A 15,914-nucleotide genomic window follows, 5' to 3' on the forward strand; every position below is an offset into this window, starting at 1 on the left:
AGTACTTCGTGTCAGTCTGTCTAGCTCAGTGTATATAGTTGTTGTTTTTTTATTATTCCTTCAAAAGCAGTTGCTTAGGAGAAAACTAGTTTTTTGTTGTAATGGTTACAGATGACTTTCTCAGAAAAGTATTTGAGTTCTAAAGAAGCCCTCCTGCAGCCCCCGTTCTCTTCAAGCATGCTGTATTGCACCCAGGTGAGACCTCAACACAAGAATACTGGAGTAGTTTTAATAGCCTTTTATTAGTGTGTAAGCACATCCATAGTGCATATAAAACTGTAACAGTTGACTTAATTTGAAGACATATTTTATTTTTCAATAAGTGATTTAAAAAGGCACTTCCACCTTGTGAATGGTGCATCAGGGGTGTAGAACCAGGATAAACCCTGTGTTAATTGAATAATCAAGTCAAAATGAAAGTTTAAGAAAAGATTAACTAACCAATGCCTTTTTTTTCCTTGCAACAGTCTCATAAATCCTGTGTAAACTATATTTCACTTGGTTTTAAGTCATTTGAGCTACTGTAACTCACTTTCTGCAAGTTCCTCAAAGTAAATTACTCTGTTAAAAGCCCCCTACCTGTTCAGATATACTTCATGATAAAATAGATTTTGGAGTATTTTTAGCGTCAATCTATACATGGGAGACAAGGCAGTTGTGCTTTCGTCGTTGTCAGAGGAGTGGGTGTATGTGACCTTGACACTACGAGCAGACTTACACAGTGCTAACTATGGTCCTCCCTCCCCTTGCTGCAGTGCAATTTTTAAAGCGTGCTCATTCACTGGCTTTTGTTCCATTGAAATCTCCATCTCTTGCATCCATTTCTTCATCACCTCCTTCTGTTGCATTCTCAATTACTCTTCTGCCTCCAGATCTGCGGGGTGGGGCAAAAGATGCTGGTTCATTTCCCCTCCTGCAGTGAGAGTTACAAAATAAAATCAGATGTTAGGTTGTTGGCAGTGCTCACAAATAAGCAATTTGGTAATGGTACCTGTGGGACCGATGATTTTAAATGCAGAACAGCTAAGAGCTATGGGCCTCTACTTCTGTTCTGTGGCATGTAAGAGTCATTTGTGGACCAAGTGAGACACCCACTTGTTTGAAACTGTGATGGGGTTCCTGTTCTTCAACTTAGTTTTATGAATAGTCTCATCTGCTCCAGCTCCCCTATGCTCTTCCTTTTGTTTTGCTGTTTTCCCCTATGGGGACTGCAACTGGCTGTGCTTGGAAGGAATGGGAAAGGGGATCGCTTTGCACTCATAACAAAGGAGTGTTCTTCCTGCCCCTTAGGAAATTATGGAGAGAAAGAGAGCTTGGGCTAGGTTTCTGACCTGCAGTTTAAATAAGCCCTTCATTACTGAAGGCCCATGAGGCCTGAGACTGGAACAGTGGTCTGAGTGTCAGTAGGCATTGTTGAGTCCACAGGCCCTCTGCAACCTGTGTTGGTGCGAGCACCAGGGGTGCTTTGACAAGTGTGTCATGTTGGATTGTGCATAGCTCTGGTCCCTTTCCCAAGGGAGAGGAGAAACCATTACTGCTTTGGAACTGTTTTAACTCAGGAGCTGAGGCTCAATAATGCCTTGCAAAAGAGCTTACAGAAAATGCTGTTCTCATCCTACCCCTTTTTGACTCCCGTCTCCCTCCCATCACCATATATTTCATAGCCACAGCCCAAGGCAAGGACACGTTGGTCCTCAAGGCTAATTTTTGGGAGGTATGAGCAAGTGAGACAGAAGATAGGTTTGTCTCTTCTTGGCCTCCATTGCTATTGTGCTACAAAACACTTCCATTTTGTAACATGGCCTCTCACTTGCTCCTCATTAAGCAAACCTTTGTAAAGGCTTGAGACCACAGAAATAGGCAATAAAATAAATTCATGATCACTGAATGTTGGGCCAAAATTACTAATTTGGTGTTAAATACATCCAACTCTGCGTTTTTGGGTACAGTAATCATGCATAAATATTTAAAGGCTTGTCTTGTCCTTGCAAAAGACTAAGCCAATGTCCTAGCAGCTATTTAAGACCAAAGTTCAGTCTTCCATATGAGGAAAGTGGGTAGGAACATTGGCTGGACAAACTTTCTGCAAATTATGTTTCCAAGGTGGAAATGTGACAGGTAGTCTGTTTTCCACAATTCTGCCCTTAAACTTCAGTGTGAGCAAGAAGTTAGCTGGACAGTAAAGCTTCTTTTATGATCTGTTGTTTGTTAACCTTAGTTGTTCTGGTGCTGATGGCATGTGTTGAATACAAGTCTGTGTAATTTCAGCTCTGGCTTGACAGTCTAACAGCAGCGTCTGCTTTGTTAGAGCAGATATTTGTTACTGCTGTTTAACAAGAGTTCTAGTTAGCTGAGTAAATTAATGATTTTTTTTCAAGGAAGGAAGAGCTCTTTACTCTCTCGGACTCAGCTGCTCACCAGTCATTTGTAAGATAAGTCTTTATGCTGCAGTAATTCACTGATGCTCTAGGAGAACATGGTGCTGGTGAGTAACAGCATGGCTCTAACCAAACTGTGCCCTACAGTTCTGGCTACAAAGTGAACTCCCTGTCACACACTAACCTCTTATTAACATACCCTGTTGCAGTGTGCATAAACTTAATACTTCTTTAATCTGATATTGGCCCTGTAGATAAACACTTTTAGTTTGTATCTGTTCCTCTTAAACAGGTTTATGGGTTTGATAATATTCATGTGGTCTTCTGCATTAGTAGCTTTAGGATGATGCATATGGTTGAGACAAGCCTTAAGCGTTAGCAATTGCTTAGCATCTCTGCTTTTAATCTCTTTGAACAAGTACTACCGGAGTAGTGCTTGAATAGCAGTCTGACTGGAAATACTAGGCTGACTAAAAGGCACATGCAAGGACAAGACATCATCTTTAAATATTTTTGTATTTGCAGCAAAATCCAACATATGTAAAAGAGAAGATAAACAAATATTACAAGGCAGTAGCTTAAATTTTTGGAACAGCAGGTATTATTCCCATCTCCAAAGAATGTGATAAGGCTGTGCTAGGTTACAGCGTGACCCTCAATTTCTGTGTCCGTGCTTTATGTATTAATGGCGGTAGACGAGCAACGTAATGTCTGTAAAATAATTCTACAAGCCTAAGCAGTAACTATTTGTAAGCAGTAGAGGCACAGAGTACGATGTAACGAAGGACAAGACCTTCTCTTGTTTGTGTAGTGTATGTGTGATAAATCACATGCAAGTGAGATCATCTGAAACCTCAGGTGAGTTAGGTGGGCTCTTACCTTAGTGGCAATGTTACCATATATGTCAGAAATAACTGTGACATTCTAATGACATGCTGTGACATTTCATATTCATTAGTCCTTTTAATCAGATTTATTAATCAATGGTGTATTTATTTTTTTTTTTTAAATAATCTTTGTGGCTATGCACAAAGATGAGGTGCAAAAAAGGCAATTCTCATGCAGAAAAAGTCCGAGTACTTTATCAGGTACTCTGGTAGAGCTTGTGAGAATGCACATTGGTAAATCTCCATCAGTACATAACCTACTGGTAAGAAAGATATATCACTGATGAACTGCTGATGGTAGCTAGCTTATTGTAATATTTGTCTCTTTTGGTAAAACAGATTAATGCCAAGATATCCAAGCCTTCACAGTTTGCAGAAACCTCACATAATTTTCACTTGGGCCAAAGAAAATGGAAATTTGTGCAACACAAGCTAGCTGCAAAGTTGAAGGCATGGTACCTGCTTAGTCATGCGAAGGTTCCTGTGTCCCTCTGAAACAGAGATAGAGAGTGCCGGGCAGTTATACTAAGCACATGGTCATGATCAGAGGTAGGTAGATTACTTTTAAATAATTAAACAAAATACATTACAGCCAATTACATTACATTTAGATAAAACAAAAATGACCCTTATGCTATTCTATGTAAAAAGAGCTGTGTTCAGCCACTCCTTTGTAAAACAGCCAGGAGCGTGCACCACACAAGATGGTGCTAATGGAAAAGGCTACCACATCCCTAACTTCCCTTTGAACTAAATCTACATATGAAGGTTCATGCATGTGACTGGTAAATACACTGGCAAACTGCTTCAATAACACAGCTAGGCAGGCACTTTACTTTCATCTGAAATGCTGATAGGTTAGGTAGAAAGCAAAGCTTTGTGGTGTGATGATGTAGGTAGAGCCTCTTTATTTCAGTGAGCTGATGTTTTCTAACCCAGTGGGTACAGGAATGCTCAGGCATATAGCTTTATCTTTTTCCCAGTCAGTTTTAACTAGAAAATGCAAAGGGACAGTTTGATCTTTTCCTTGGCCTGATGGCACTGATGTGATGATGCTGGATCCCTGATGTGGTGTTGTCTAAGACTTCTTACAGTCATTGTGTGCAGGTTGTGCATGTGTGCAAGTGTGCAAAGCACAAGCATTTCTACCCTTTGGTGACTGCTGCTGTACAGATAGATACAGCCATTTTATAAGGGGTGTTTTCAGAAGCAACCAAGCCTAATTCTTTCCTATTTAAGCCAGCAGGGGCTATGATTACAAAAAGATCCAGACCTATGCCATGTTATCACACTTTTTCATCTCACAGCTGAAATCTTGAGGCTGCTGCAGTCTATGAACTGCATTGCACCTTCTGATTATGGCCTTTTGTTGTATCTGCCCAGCTAACACAAGGAGTAGCTTTGTAGCATTGTCAGTGTCTGTTCTTCACTTGAGTGGATTTTGTTTTCACTTCTGTAGTTTAGTTCTAAATTTCAAGGCTGTCAGTGGGTGGGAATGGCTGTCCCGAACAAGGGCACTCTACCTGAGCTTGCTCTTCAGTGATGTAACCTCACGGCCCAGGGCTTCGTTACTCTCCGTAGCTTCATCCAGCTCTCTCTGCAGCTTCCTGCGGTTTGCGTTGATACGCTGAGATTCCTCCTCAGCCTCCTCCAGCTGCCTCTTCAGTTGCTTCAGTCGTGTGTTGCCCTTCTCAGCCTGAAAGGAAATTTTAAAGTAATGCTTTATTTCCAAACAGATCTAATAGCTTTACATTGCACATTTTAATTTCATACTTCTCTTGAGAGTTTTATTGAAACATGGCCTGAGTCAAAGGTAGAAACTTAAAATCTAAACCCCATGAAAATAACTTTGCTTTCTGAAGTCCATTTGCCGATAGTTACTGTATTCAGCCACTACCTTGTTTCTTTTGCTGCACAGTCCTGCTTTTGCTTTCCTAGCTCACAGGTTGGTGTGCATTAGGTAAAGCTAAAATTTTAAACCAAAACGTGTCCATCATCTCCACTTATGTACCAGTGAGGATGTTCTGCACAGTCCTGTCTATCACTGTGCCCTCGGGTTTTGCAGCTTGCTGCCTGACAAGGGCTAGTGCCCTGGCACTTGGCATGGAAAAAGAGTTCTGTTGCCCTTTCATTTAGCAAAGGGCTGTATAGCTCTGCCAGCATAGGGCTCAAGCACACAGTCTGCTTTCTGGAGGGATATTTCTTTGAGGCAAAATGCAAAATCTTCCTTTCTTGGTGTAAAATCTGAAAATCCCTGTACCCCAGACCAAGACCATCATGACACAGTCTGATACCTGATCTTTGTACTGCTCAGCTTGCTTCCTCTCATCCTCCACCTGCAGCAAGGCGTCCTTCAGCTTCTTGTCCTTCTGGCGCAATGCCTTGGCTGCAGCCTGCTTCTCTCTGCAAGTGACAATGCAACAGTTAGTGATGTGAAAAGTCTGTGGCTTTCACCTGCATTTGTCATGGCATGAAACTGGCACCAAGGGTCCATAAGTTAAAAGCCTTTACTGAATTTAACAGAAGAATTCTAAACAAAACTTAAAGGTCCTGTTCTTCTGATCAAATCAAATACCTGTCCTTGCTGTATGCTAGAGGTGCTCTGGGAGATCTGTTTTAAAACACAGATGATTTCCACGATAAATAATCCTACAAATGACACAGTGTGTTACGGCAACTAACATGGCAGGGTCATAGGGCAGATACTCTAAAATGCAGGGGAACAGATCCTTGCCTTGGATACCAGTAGAACTTTTCAGCAATAAAATGATTCTTAATCAGAAGCTCTAACAAGTGCAGTTCCTGGCTGTATGTCTAAGAAATGTTAAGTGAGATGCTTTACCAAACCTTAATGGCATTGAGAGCTTGATGTCACAAACCCTGTATGCCTTACTTTGCCTCATTAACTGGAACAATAAATAGACAGATGTGCCCTTTGGAAGGCCAGTACCTGGCTTCCTGTTCCAATTGCTCTTCAAGAGAAGCAATTTTGGCCTCCAGAGCAGCAATTGTAGCTTTGAATTTGTTCTTCACAGATCCCTCCATCTCCGTCAGCTTGCTCTTCAGCTCTTTGTTCTGCCTCTCTAGCTGCTGCCGAGCATTTTCATTCTTCTGTGCTGCTGCGCGCTCTGTTGCCAGCTCATTGTTCAGCTGCTCTGCCTGCAAGGGGGAGAGAGCAGATGTGATCGAGGGCAGTGACAGAGGCAAACCTCCAAATACTTGTTCAGAGCCACAGAGAGCTTCTGCTGGAACACAAACAAGGAGTGACAGATGCTGAAATGAGCTCTACCTGCTGTACCGCTTTTCTCATGCGATCACTCATTGCTTCTATGTTGCTTTGCTCCTCTTCCAGCTCTTCCTCCAGCTGTGCAATTCTTGCCTCCAAGCGCCGTTTCTCATCCTGAAGGCTTGCCCTGTGAGTTTAATGGGTGTGTAGTTATGGCTCTGGCCAGTCAAATATGTCTGAAATTTCTATGAACTGACGATAATTCATCTTAAAAAGAGAGCTAGGTATTTCAGTGCAACTAGTCATGTGTGTCCATGTTGTGCTGTCCAGACCAGATGGCTGTTAGGAGGTACATAACTTCTCTTGGCAGCCATGCAATGTTCAGTAGTGTATTTGCAGCCTGGTGAGTGATCCAGTCTATTCCTACCTTCCAGAAGCAGCGCTTGCAAGTTCCTCTGCCATCTCTTCTTTCTCCAGATCTGCTTGTTTGCGAGCTCTCTCTGCAGCAGCCAGATCCTAGGAGAAAAGGAAAAGGCAGCATGGTAAAGAACATAGCAAGTGAATGTTCAAACAAACAGTTAACAGCATGATACAGAGGACTGAAAACTTTGTAAAACTGGTGAGTTGCCTTTTTAATGCAATAAGTTCTTGTCATATCATAAATGTTAGGGAAGTAGAACAAATGACACTTTATCCAGCCTGACAGCTGCTCTCTATTTTATTGGGTTTAGTTGCAAGATGGCCATTTAATACACGTAGGAATAATAGCACTAACAAGACTTCAGGAATTCATAGCTATTGGAAACAATTTGTGTTGGATTTTACAGTTAATTTCCCTTTCAGACTGGTGAGCTGGGCCTTCCTCCAAGGTGATTTTTGTCAGTTTGGTCTGGCTATGCTCACATGCAGACCCAAAACTTTGGTAGAGTTAATGGAGCATGTGGAACTTGTTACAAGTGCTGTTGGGGATGGTAAGCTATAAGTAACTATTTCATGATTTCACTGCACCTCTGTTTTGCTACTGAGGGTCATGTGTTGTTTGTTTCGTACTGCTCTAAGTTTCCCACTTTACCTCTTGAAGCTGGATGAGTTCTGTTTCCAGGCCCTTTGCTTTCTTCTCATTTTCTCTGGCTGTAGCAAATATTTCTTCTCTGGCAGCCCGTGCATCATCCAGCTCTCGTTGGTAGTCCTTCATCTGAGCCTTGTTGAGAAGAATAACAGAGATTCATTTCTGAGCCTTGTTGAGAAGAATAATAGCGATTCATTTTTGTCTGGCTTTATTACGATTGTGCAGAAAGAAATATGGACAGAAAGCAAGCACAGATATTTACACAATCATAATGCATGCTTAACCTGTAATTTTTCTGGAGAGATCAGCTAGCACATGGTCTGAAATGCTATTCAAGTAAAGCAATGCTTCCTCTTATACACTCTGTCCTTTGTCATGCCTCTTGTCCATATTTCCTTTGCATACCTGAGTACTCGTGCAGTTTTAATCTTTGTGCTCCATCTCTTTTTTGTTTGGCTGCCAGTATATGACAGAACAGTTGATATGGAGACTGGAGACTTGCAGCACAAACACAAAATGGTAGTTCATGGAGAAGATGGTTTCTGAACAGACTTTTTGCTTCTGAGTCAGGCTGAAACTGGGATTGAAGTCCTGTAATAGTTTTTTATCCCATAGCCCTTTCTCTACATGGGAATCTCTGTTTTCCTTCATGTGGGAAGTCAGTAGCATGTGAGCTCTGTCACCTAACTTTCATATTGTGGCTGTACAGAAGACAGCAGTGGGAAAAGCTGTCTTTTTGGGATTGCATACCTGCAGTTTGCGAAGCTGTTTGATGGCTTCTTCCCGAGCTTTGTTAGCAGAGTCAACTTGGCTTTCTAGATCTTTAACATCCACCTCCAGCTTCTTTTTGGCCGCAGCTGCCATGGCACGTTGCTTCCTCTCATCTTCCAGTTCCGTTTCGTATTCATGGAGCTGATCATTAAAGAGAACAATTGAAGTTTAGGGAAAGGTTCTTCTGCCTGTGTCAGATGTATTGCACGATACAGGTTGCAGTGCTACATTGCTGCATCTGTAGGAAGTCGTGCATCAGCTACTGGCACAGGGGAAAGAAACTGTTAGGCTTTTGTGTGCCTTTCTCAATTCAATAACCTATTCCCTTTCTTCTTTGCCAAGCACAAGGCAGTGTAATGTTTTTTTTCTCATTACACTAAAGTGCTTTTAATAATGGCCTGAGGCTGGCGCTTTCAACTGGCTTGGTGAGTAATTTACAAAGGTAATAGTAGGGAATGGTACCTGTTTAAGGAGTTGTCTTTTCTTCTCCTCATTCTGTTCATCTCTGGCTTGTAAATCTCTTTCAAACTGGCCTTTCAAGGCCTGCATGTTAACCTCCAACCTGAGTTTGGCATCTTCAGCAGCCTGTAGCTCATCCTCTAGCTCTTCTAATTGGGTCTTCATCTCCTCTACTTGCTGTTCAAGGGTGCGTTTAGATTTCTCCAATTCATGCACCTTTCAAGCAATGAGAATTTAATAGACTTGTTAGAAGAAATAAAAATACTTCTAGTTAAACAGTCTTCCTTCAGTGTAGGCCACATGTGAAAATATCAGCTGCAGGCAATGAATGAACTCATCTGCACTGAACATGGTACATTAGCATTTTTTGTACACTTGCAAATCTGTCTTAAAATATCCTGAGATTCTTTTTCTCTCAAGTGTTCATTTTTAATCTAGTCAAGTATGGTAATTGCATTTATTTAGTATTAGAAGTAATATTATTATATTATCATGTCACTGTAATAGAAGTGATTGACAATGCATCAGTGGAAATTTGCTGCAGCTGTATGGGTAAATATTAGGTTTGTGACAAAGATATAACTAATAAAATCAGATTTGTGGAGTTTACAACTTCAAAGCTGCTTAATAAACTAGGAAATTATTTAGTATCTCTTTAATGTACTTTTCAGTCTTAGAAATCAATACAAATCTTCATGCTTGAAGTCAAAATAAAGCTGGGTTACAATTACTTGAAAGTTGGGGCACAAATGGAAGAACCTTTGAATTCCTTATGAACTATCTGAACTCGCTGAATGGATTTGAGTGCTACAGAGAATTTCCCCACTGAACACAGCCATCTGTTTGTTAGCCTCTATTTGAAGGTGTTGTTCTGGAAATTGTTTCAAGACTAAAACTTACATTCTTGCCAACATCATCTTTAGAGCTAACAAGATCTTCCATTTCAGCTTTCAACATTTTGTTCGTTCTCTCCAGTTCTTCTTTGGCCTCCAAAGCTTCTTCAAGTGCTCGGGCCAATGACAAAGCCTTTGTTTCCTTTTCTCTGGCTTCGGCTTCTGCCCTGTCCCTTTCATCTGCATATTTGGAAGAGATGCTTTTCTCTTCAGCTAGCATCTGTAGAGTTAATACAGGAAGTCATTAGTAAGGGGTTTTTTTGTTGCAACTGTCAGCTGTTAATGACAGAGAAACATGTCTGCCTTTTGATAAAAGTATATAAATACAACATTAATCTGATCTCCATGTAATTAAATTTCAATTGATTGTTTGTCCCTGCTTTATCTTTCACTAAATCAGTCTCTGTGAATTCCACAAAAGTTAGGTAACAGCACAGCAGGGGAGAATCCATACCTGATCAAACTTCTTCTGTTTCTTCTCCAGGTTGGAGACCAGCTGACGCTGGTTGTCCAAGTCTACCACCAGGTCATCCAGCTCCTGCTGGAGTCTGTTCTTGGTTTTTTCCAGTTTGTCATAAGAAGCAGCCTTTTCCTCAAACTGTTGTGTGAGACTTTCAATTTCCTTCTGAAGTTTCTTTTTGCCTTCCTCCAAAGTTTCTACTGTGATGGAATATTCCTGTAGCTTCTTCTTAGAGTCAGAGAGCTGCAAGTCGAATTCAGAGGACAAATCTTTATAGCAGTGACAACACAGCAGACCACTAGTGCCCAGGAATCTTACCTAATTTGACCAAGGTAGTGGACCAAGTTACTCATCACTCAGCCTTCATAAAAGGAGGCAGACCACAGACCTAGTATGCACATACAGGCCTAGTGTGCAAGTCTAACCTGGGAGCTACCTTGCATTTGTACCTGTCCTTGAGATCACACTTTGAAGAAGAGGGAGACTGCTGGCTCCATTGTGGAGCTTCACTGATGCCATCTAGGCTAACAGCACTAGTTCCCTGTGACCCATGTGCCTTGCCAAGATAGTTCTACAGGGCTGAAACCTCTGGAATCACTGACAGATGTGTCAGCGGCAGAGCTAGTGATTGAGCTATGGCACTGATACCTGTATCGTCAGTGTTGAAATATGTCTCTCCATATTTTGTTTTGCTTCTACTTCTTCATCCAACTGCTCTTGCAAGCTGTTCTTCTCGTCCTCCAACTGACGAAGCTTGGTAGACATGTTTAGCTTCTGCCGTGTTTCCTCCTGAAGCAGCTCCTATAGACACCACATCAATTGGCAGTGCAGTTGTTAGGTTAGGTGTTTTGATAGTGCATTTCATTCATGTTATAGGTGAGCTGCTAGTGGATGCAAGTTTACCTGGGTGTCTTGTAGCTGAGATCCTAGAGTTGCAACATCTTTGGTCAATTTGATTGTCTTGCTTTCTGCTTCATTGAGCAAAGTAGTAACATTTTCAACCTCAACCTAGGAGACACCAGAGGGAATAAACTCTGTTATTTTGCACAACGCCAAAATCTTCATCTAAAGATGGACCAGATGATAAAAGCATGAGCATTTCAGCTCAAGATTCCTCTAGATACACTCTCATGAAACAGTATAAACCAACCTTCCCAAGGTCCAAGTGTCACAGCAAAAGGTCACACTCCTTACTTGTAATTTATGAACTTTTTCATTGAGCTCTGTCCGAACACGCTCTCCATCAGTGTACTTGGACTGTAACTCTTGTAGCTGTACTTCCAGCTTCTTCTTCTTGTGCTCTACATCTTGTTTGGCCTGATTCAGGCTCCTGACTTCATTAGCCAGATCAGCATTTTCTTTCTCCAGTGTTTGCTTGTTCTTATCCAGGTTTGCTTTGGCCTACAAGGACAAGATGGGGAAGGAAGATGTTCTGTAAAAGGAAGCCATGATACCTAATGGATAGCTTCAAGGAGATGGATTTCTGTTTACCCGTTTAAATTGTTCCAGCTGCTCTGTTAGCTCTTCCACAGCTTGAGTGTGCTTTTGCCTCATCTCTTGGACCTGGGCTTCATGAGTGCGAGTCTCCTCCTCCAGAGCTTTCTTCAGGACTGTGACCTCCTGTTCCCGCTTTGCTCTGGAAGGTAACATGTGTAAATGGAGCAGCAGTAGACAAAAAGGTTCCAGTCCCTGAGAAAACAGCACTGCTGCATGGCTACTAGAGTGTGTGGTGCTGAGCCTGGTGACATTTGTGACCCGTGTGCTGCATCTCCATACCTGAGTTCCTGCTGGGTGGCTGTGGTATCTAAAGTATCCTCAAGCTCTGTCTTAAGAGCCTCCAGCTCTTCACCTAGGTCTCTCTTCTGCTTCTCTGCTTTGTTTCTTGCAGCTTTCTCAGACTCCAAGTCTTCCTGGAGATCAGAGATGTGAGCTTCCAATTCACGGATCTTCTTGAGGGCATTGTTCTTCTGACTAGTTTCATCTTCAAGCCTGAAAAGAAAGTATTTAATTTTATATATTTTTTTATCTATCTATCTATCTATATAAAAAAAAATATATAAAAAATGTTAATTGCTTTGGGGAAATGAAAATACAGAGATTAAACACATGTATAGGTTCTGTGCAAGGAAGTGCCAAGAGTATACAAAGAGAGTACGAAAGAGACCAGTGCAAAAAGGATCTGACATCAGGACACAAAGCCTGGACATGCTGATCAGATGATTCAGGAAATGCTGTGGCTGAGTGTTGTCCCACTTAAATTTATGCAGAAAATCCACTAAGACTCTGGAATGGATCAGGGTTAGATCCTGAAGTAATTTCTGCCTCTTGCCTATGAAGTGAATTGTTTACATTTCATCCTTCGCTTGCCAGCATTCCCAGGGCCATTGGGAAGAGGAGTTTTTGCTGATATCTGGAGGCAAGCTCCTGTGTCTATAGGCAAACACCACCACAAAGGACATTTGGAAAATGGAGAAAGCATGCAGGGAGGATGTAACTGAGAGATGAGATTCATCGCTGCAGCATTTCCGTATCTAGGGAGGGAAGACATGTATTCAAGTCTGGAATTTCAATCTGTCTGCAGATTCAGGAGTCAATACCTGGCTAGAGCAGCCTGCAGCTCTTCTTCCTTTTTGGCCAATTGTGCTTTCAACTCAGCAATTTGTGCCTGGAGCTCTGCGATCTGCTCATGTAGATCTCCTGACTCCCCTTCCAGCTTCCTCTTCAGTTTCTCCAGTTCTTGTCTGCTCTTCTCTTCTTTCTTCAGTCGCACTGAAAAACAATTTTGGTCATGGGAGTGCAGTAGTGAAGGAGTCTTTAATCTGATCGTGAACTTAGGCAAAAAACTGTTCTGGTGTCCAGTGAGGCTATACATTTAAATACACTGCATTTCAGAAGCAACATGCTTCTCCAGACTATCTTTATGGCTTTGGTTGGTTGGTGATGTTTTTGTTTTGTTTCGGGGCGAGGGGAGGGTGCAGGGGAGGGAGACCAAGGCAAAAAACCTGATTAAAAAAATTTTTGTTCATGTTACCTTCAAGTTCTGAAATCATAGATTCATGTTTGGTTTTCAGCTTTGTGAGATTTTTAGCTTTTTCTTCTTCTTCTGCAAGATTTGTTGTTAGATCACTTATTCTTTCCTCAAGGAGTTTTCTTTCCTTAAGAAAAATAAAATATTTCTGTTATGTGTCTGTCACTGGGGATCATGAAACAACTCTTTGCCAGCTAAAAACACACTGTCTTTTAAAACTACATTTTTTTTGAGGTTGTAATGCTAATATTTCAATTTCTCAATTACAGAGAAGCTGAGGAGTGATATCTGACTTCCATGTTCTCTGATCTGTTGCTATTAGAATCTTATACTCACTCTAATGGCTAGGAAGCACAGAATGCAGTTCAGAGGAGCATCCACTTTCAAAAAGTACATGGTTAGTCCCAGTTTGAATAAGGAATTTTGGTTGAAGTTAGGTGAAGACCAAGAGAATTATTTACTTGGGACCAACAAGACCTAAGATTTTGCTTAACTGCTATGAGTATTTTGCTTGAAGATGTTCTTACTACAGCAGGTCTCAAAAACAGTTGTTTTGCACAATTTTGGATTGTTTAGATGAAACATGCAAAAATTATCAGAAACCAGTTTGATAGGGGCTGCACTGATGGTCTGGTGAATCTGGATGCCCATGAGACTATACAGCCAGGAGCATTCCTGTTGTTGAATGAGGAGGTTTTCTCTCATCTCTCACTATTGTCCCAAGGTAAGAAAATGGCCCCACAAGGCTTACCTTGGTTAGCTTGTTATTCTGATCTTCCATTATGAGAATATCATCTTCCATTTTCTTTATTTTGCCATCTGCTGTTACTTTTTCAAGTTGCAGTTTCTGCCTTGCAGCTTCTTCTTCTTCCAGTTGTTCCTCAAGGTCCTTTAAGGGGAAAAAGAAATCCATAAACCATGAATTCTGGAAATAAAAACACTTCTTAGATGATAGGAAATGCTTAATGTTTGTCGCTGTATGTGAGGTATGTTGTAGACTGCTGTTTTTATTAAGAAATAGTGTAATGTTTGGTGATTTATTTAGAAGGAAAAGTTTGTTGATTTTTTTGAGAAAAGAGGATTTAAAATTGAGATGGGGAAGGAGAGAATGCTGGAGAAAAGAGTATCAACTGTTCTCACTTCAGTGGTACATACAGACATGTTCTGCAGAGGGCTGTGTAGGCAACGACTTACATAGGCTGAGGTTTGCCAGTCTTTTTTATTTTTTTTTCTCTCTTCTCTCTGAGGTCCAAGTTACTCTCTGTATTTGTCATTTATGCCTCCTTACCAGCATTTGTTGTTGCATCTTTTTCTTTTCTGCTTGCAACTGCTGGCTGCGTTCCTCCTCTTCCTCAATTCTGGCTTCCATCTCATGGAGAATCTCTTCCAGCTCTTGTTTCTTAGCAGCTAAACGGACTCTCATCTCTTCAGCTTCAGCATACAGTTCAGTTTCTGCCTGAAGCTGTTCCTGAAGGAGGTTCTTCTCTTCACAAAGCTATGCAAATAAAATGGAGAGGAAGTTAAGACTTGGATTATGAATAAATTGTCTGTGACTAGACAAGACAGTCCCAGTGTGCAGGCAGGCAGCTCTACCACAAGACCTTCTTTGGGCATTGGGTCTCTACTGAAGGAACTGGTAGTTTTTCTGCCCTAAACTTTTGTTCTGGACTATTGCTGTGAATACAGCTGCAAGCACAAAGAACAACCCTCCCTTTTCTTGTAATAGCATGTAGAAGTGGTGAAAGAACAACTAGAGTTTCCCAGGGGCTCGGAGCTGGGAGTACCTGTGAGTGTTTCAGTTCCAGCTCCTTCAATTCACTCTCTGCTTTTTGTTGTCTTTCTTTAGTTTTCTGTAGTTCTTCATCCTTGGCCTGCATTTCTTCTTCTTGACGGGTGACTTGCAGCAATGGTTTCACCTGAATATAAAAGAATGTTTCCTGTCAGTGTTCATCCTAGTGAGCATGACACGTAAAGGTGCCAGGCTGACTGGCACTGACAGCAGCACTGTCTGTTGGTGCTCAGGTAGTGGACAAATGTTGTCCTGTCAAGCTTGATGTAGGCACCTTTAAGCTAGGAAGCTTCTATAGTGTTGCTCTTGGACATCTCTGTGAGTTCTTAGAGCCTTGTGAGCACTTCTGCTTCTGAAAGTGTCACATTTTGAATGGCTTCAAGCCTGTTTTTGTCCACTGATAATGTACAGAGGCTACATCTGCATAGAAAGGCAACCTGCACACACAGATGTGTGCTGCTGCTTGCTTCTGGTTGCAGAGGAAGTTGCCATCAATGCAAGCAGAAACAGTTTTCTGAATCCAAACTGAAGGCTGTTCTTGAGAAGAACACCAGGCCTCTTCATCAGGAAAACAAACTCAAGCTGCTTGAGTGCCTAGCAGGAAGATGCCCAGGATAGGGAACTCCTAAGCTACTGAGGTCCCTGTAGATATATAACTTTGCATGTTCACAGAATTCAGTTTTACTGTTGTCTTATTCACGCTTGCAAAGTTATTTCATTTCTGGCAATTGAAGTCCCCAACCATGCAACATCTTTGATAGATCTCTGCTTTATTTGTTTTCTTCTCAAGCCAGAACTAACCTTAGTGTTAATGCATTATGTAACTATCTCTGGCCCAAAACTTTGTGAAAGTACTGAGGCTTTTGCCATCAGCTGAAATGGACTTTGGAACAAGGAGTGTGCCTGACAATGTGCCTTTTGTTTCTCTTGGAAAGCTGAGAAGAGATTCACTGA

General features: G+C 41.5%; 1 protein-coding gene across 4 annotated transcripts in view; it reads right to left on the reverse strand.

Annotated features, from left to right (window-relative positions):
* Positions 1-240: 240 nt before the first annotated feature.
* The window catches only part of MYH11 (myosin heavy chain 11), a 45,769-nt gene continuing 30,095 nt past the window's right edge, over positions 241-15,914 (reverse strand). For all 4 annotated transcript variants that reach the window (XM_054391039.1, XM_054391038.1, XM_054391036.1 and 1 more), the window contains 21 exons: positions 14,956-15,087; positions 14,460-14,666; positions 13,923-14,060; positions 13,175-13,298; positions 12,741-12,912; positions 11,920-12,132; positions 11,635-11,779; positions 11,338-11,544; positions 11,047-11,151; positions 10,792-10,944; positions 10,138-10,386; positions 9,691-9,903; positions 8,794-9,006; positions 8,311-8,472; positions 7,564-7,692; positions 6,919-7,007; positions 6,555-6,678; positions 6,216-6,424; positions 5,560-5,668; positions 4,789-4,961; positions 241-913 (listed from right to left, as the gene is read on the reverse strand). In XM_054391039.1, coding sequence (XP_054247014.1) covers positions 775-913; positions 4,789-4,961; positions 5,560-5,668; positions 6,216-6,424; positions 6,555-6,678; positions 6,919-7,007; positions 7,564-7,692; positions 8,311-8,472; positions 8,794-9,006; positions 9,691-9,903; positions 10,138-10,386; positions 10,792-10,944; positions 11,047-11,151; positions 11,338-11,544; positions 11,635-11,779; positions 11,920-12,132; positions 12,741-12,912; positions 13,175-13,298; positions 13,923-14,060; positions 14,460-14,666; positions 14,956-15,087 — 3,405 coding nt within the window. In that variant the 3' untranslated portion in view covers positions 241-774. The remainder of the gene's footprint in view (positions 914-4,788; positions 4,962-5,559; positions 5,669-6,215; positions 6,425-6,554; positions 6,679-6,918; positions 7,008-7,563; positions 7,693-8,310; positions 8,473-8,793; positions 9,007-9,690; positions 9,904-10,137; positions 10,387-10,791; positions 10,945-11,046; positions 11,152-11,337; positions 11,545-11,634; positions 11,780-11,919; positions 12,133-12,740; positions 12,913-13,174; positions 13,299-13,922; positions 14,061-14,459; positions 14,667-14,955; positions 15,088-15,914) is intronic.

The sequence above is a fragment of the Indicator indicator genome, chromosome 22 (assembly GCF_027791375.1).
Source record: "Indicator indicator isolate 239-I01 chromosome 22, UM_Iind_1.1, whole genome shotgun sequence".
Taxonomy (NCBI): domain Eukaryota; kingdom Metazoa; phylum Chordata; class Aves; order Piciformes; family Indicatoridae; genus Indicator; species Indicator indicator.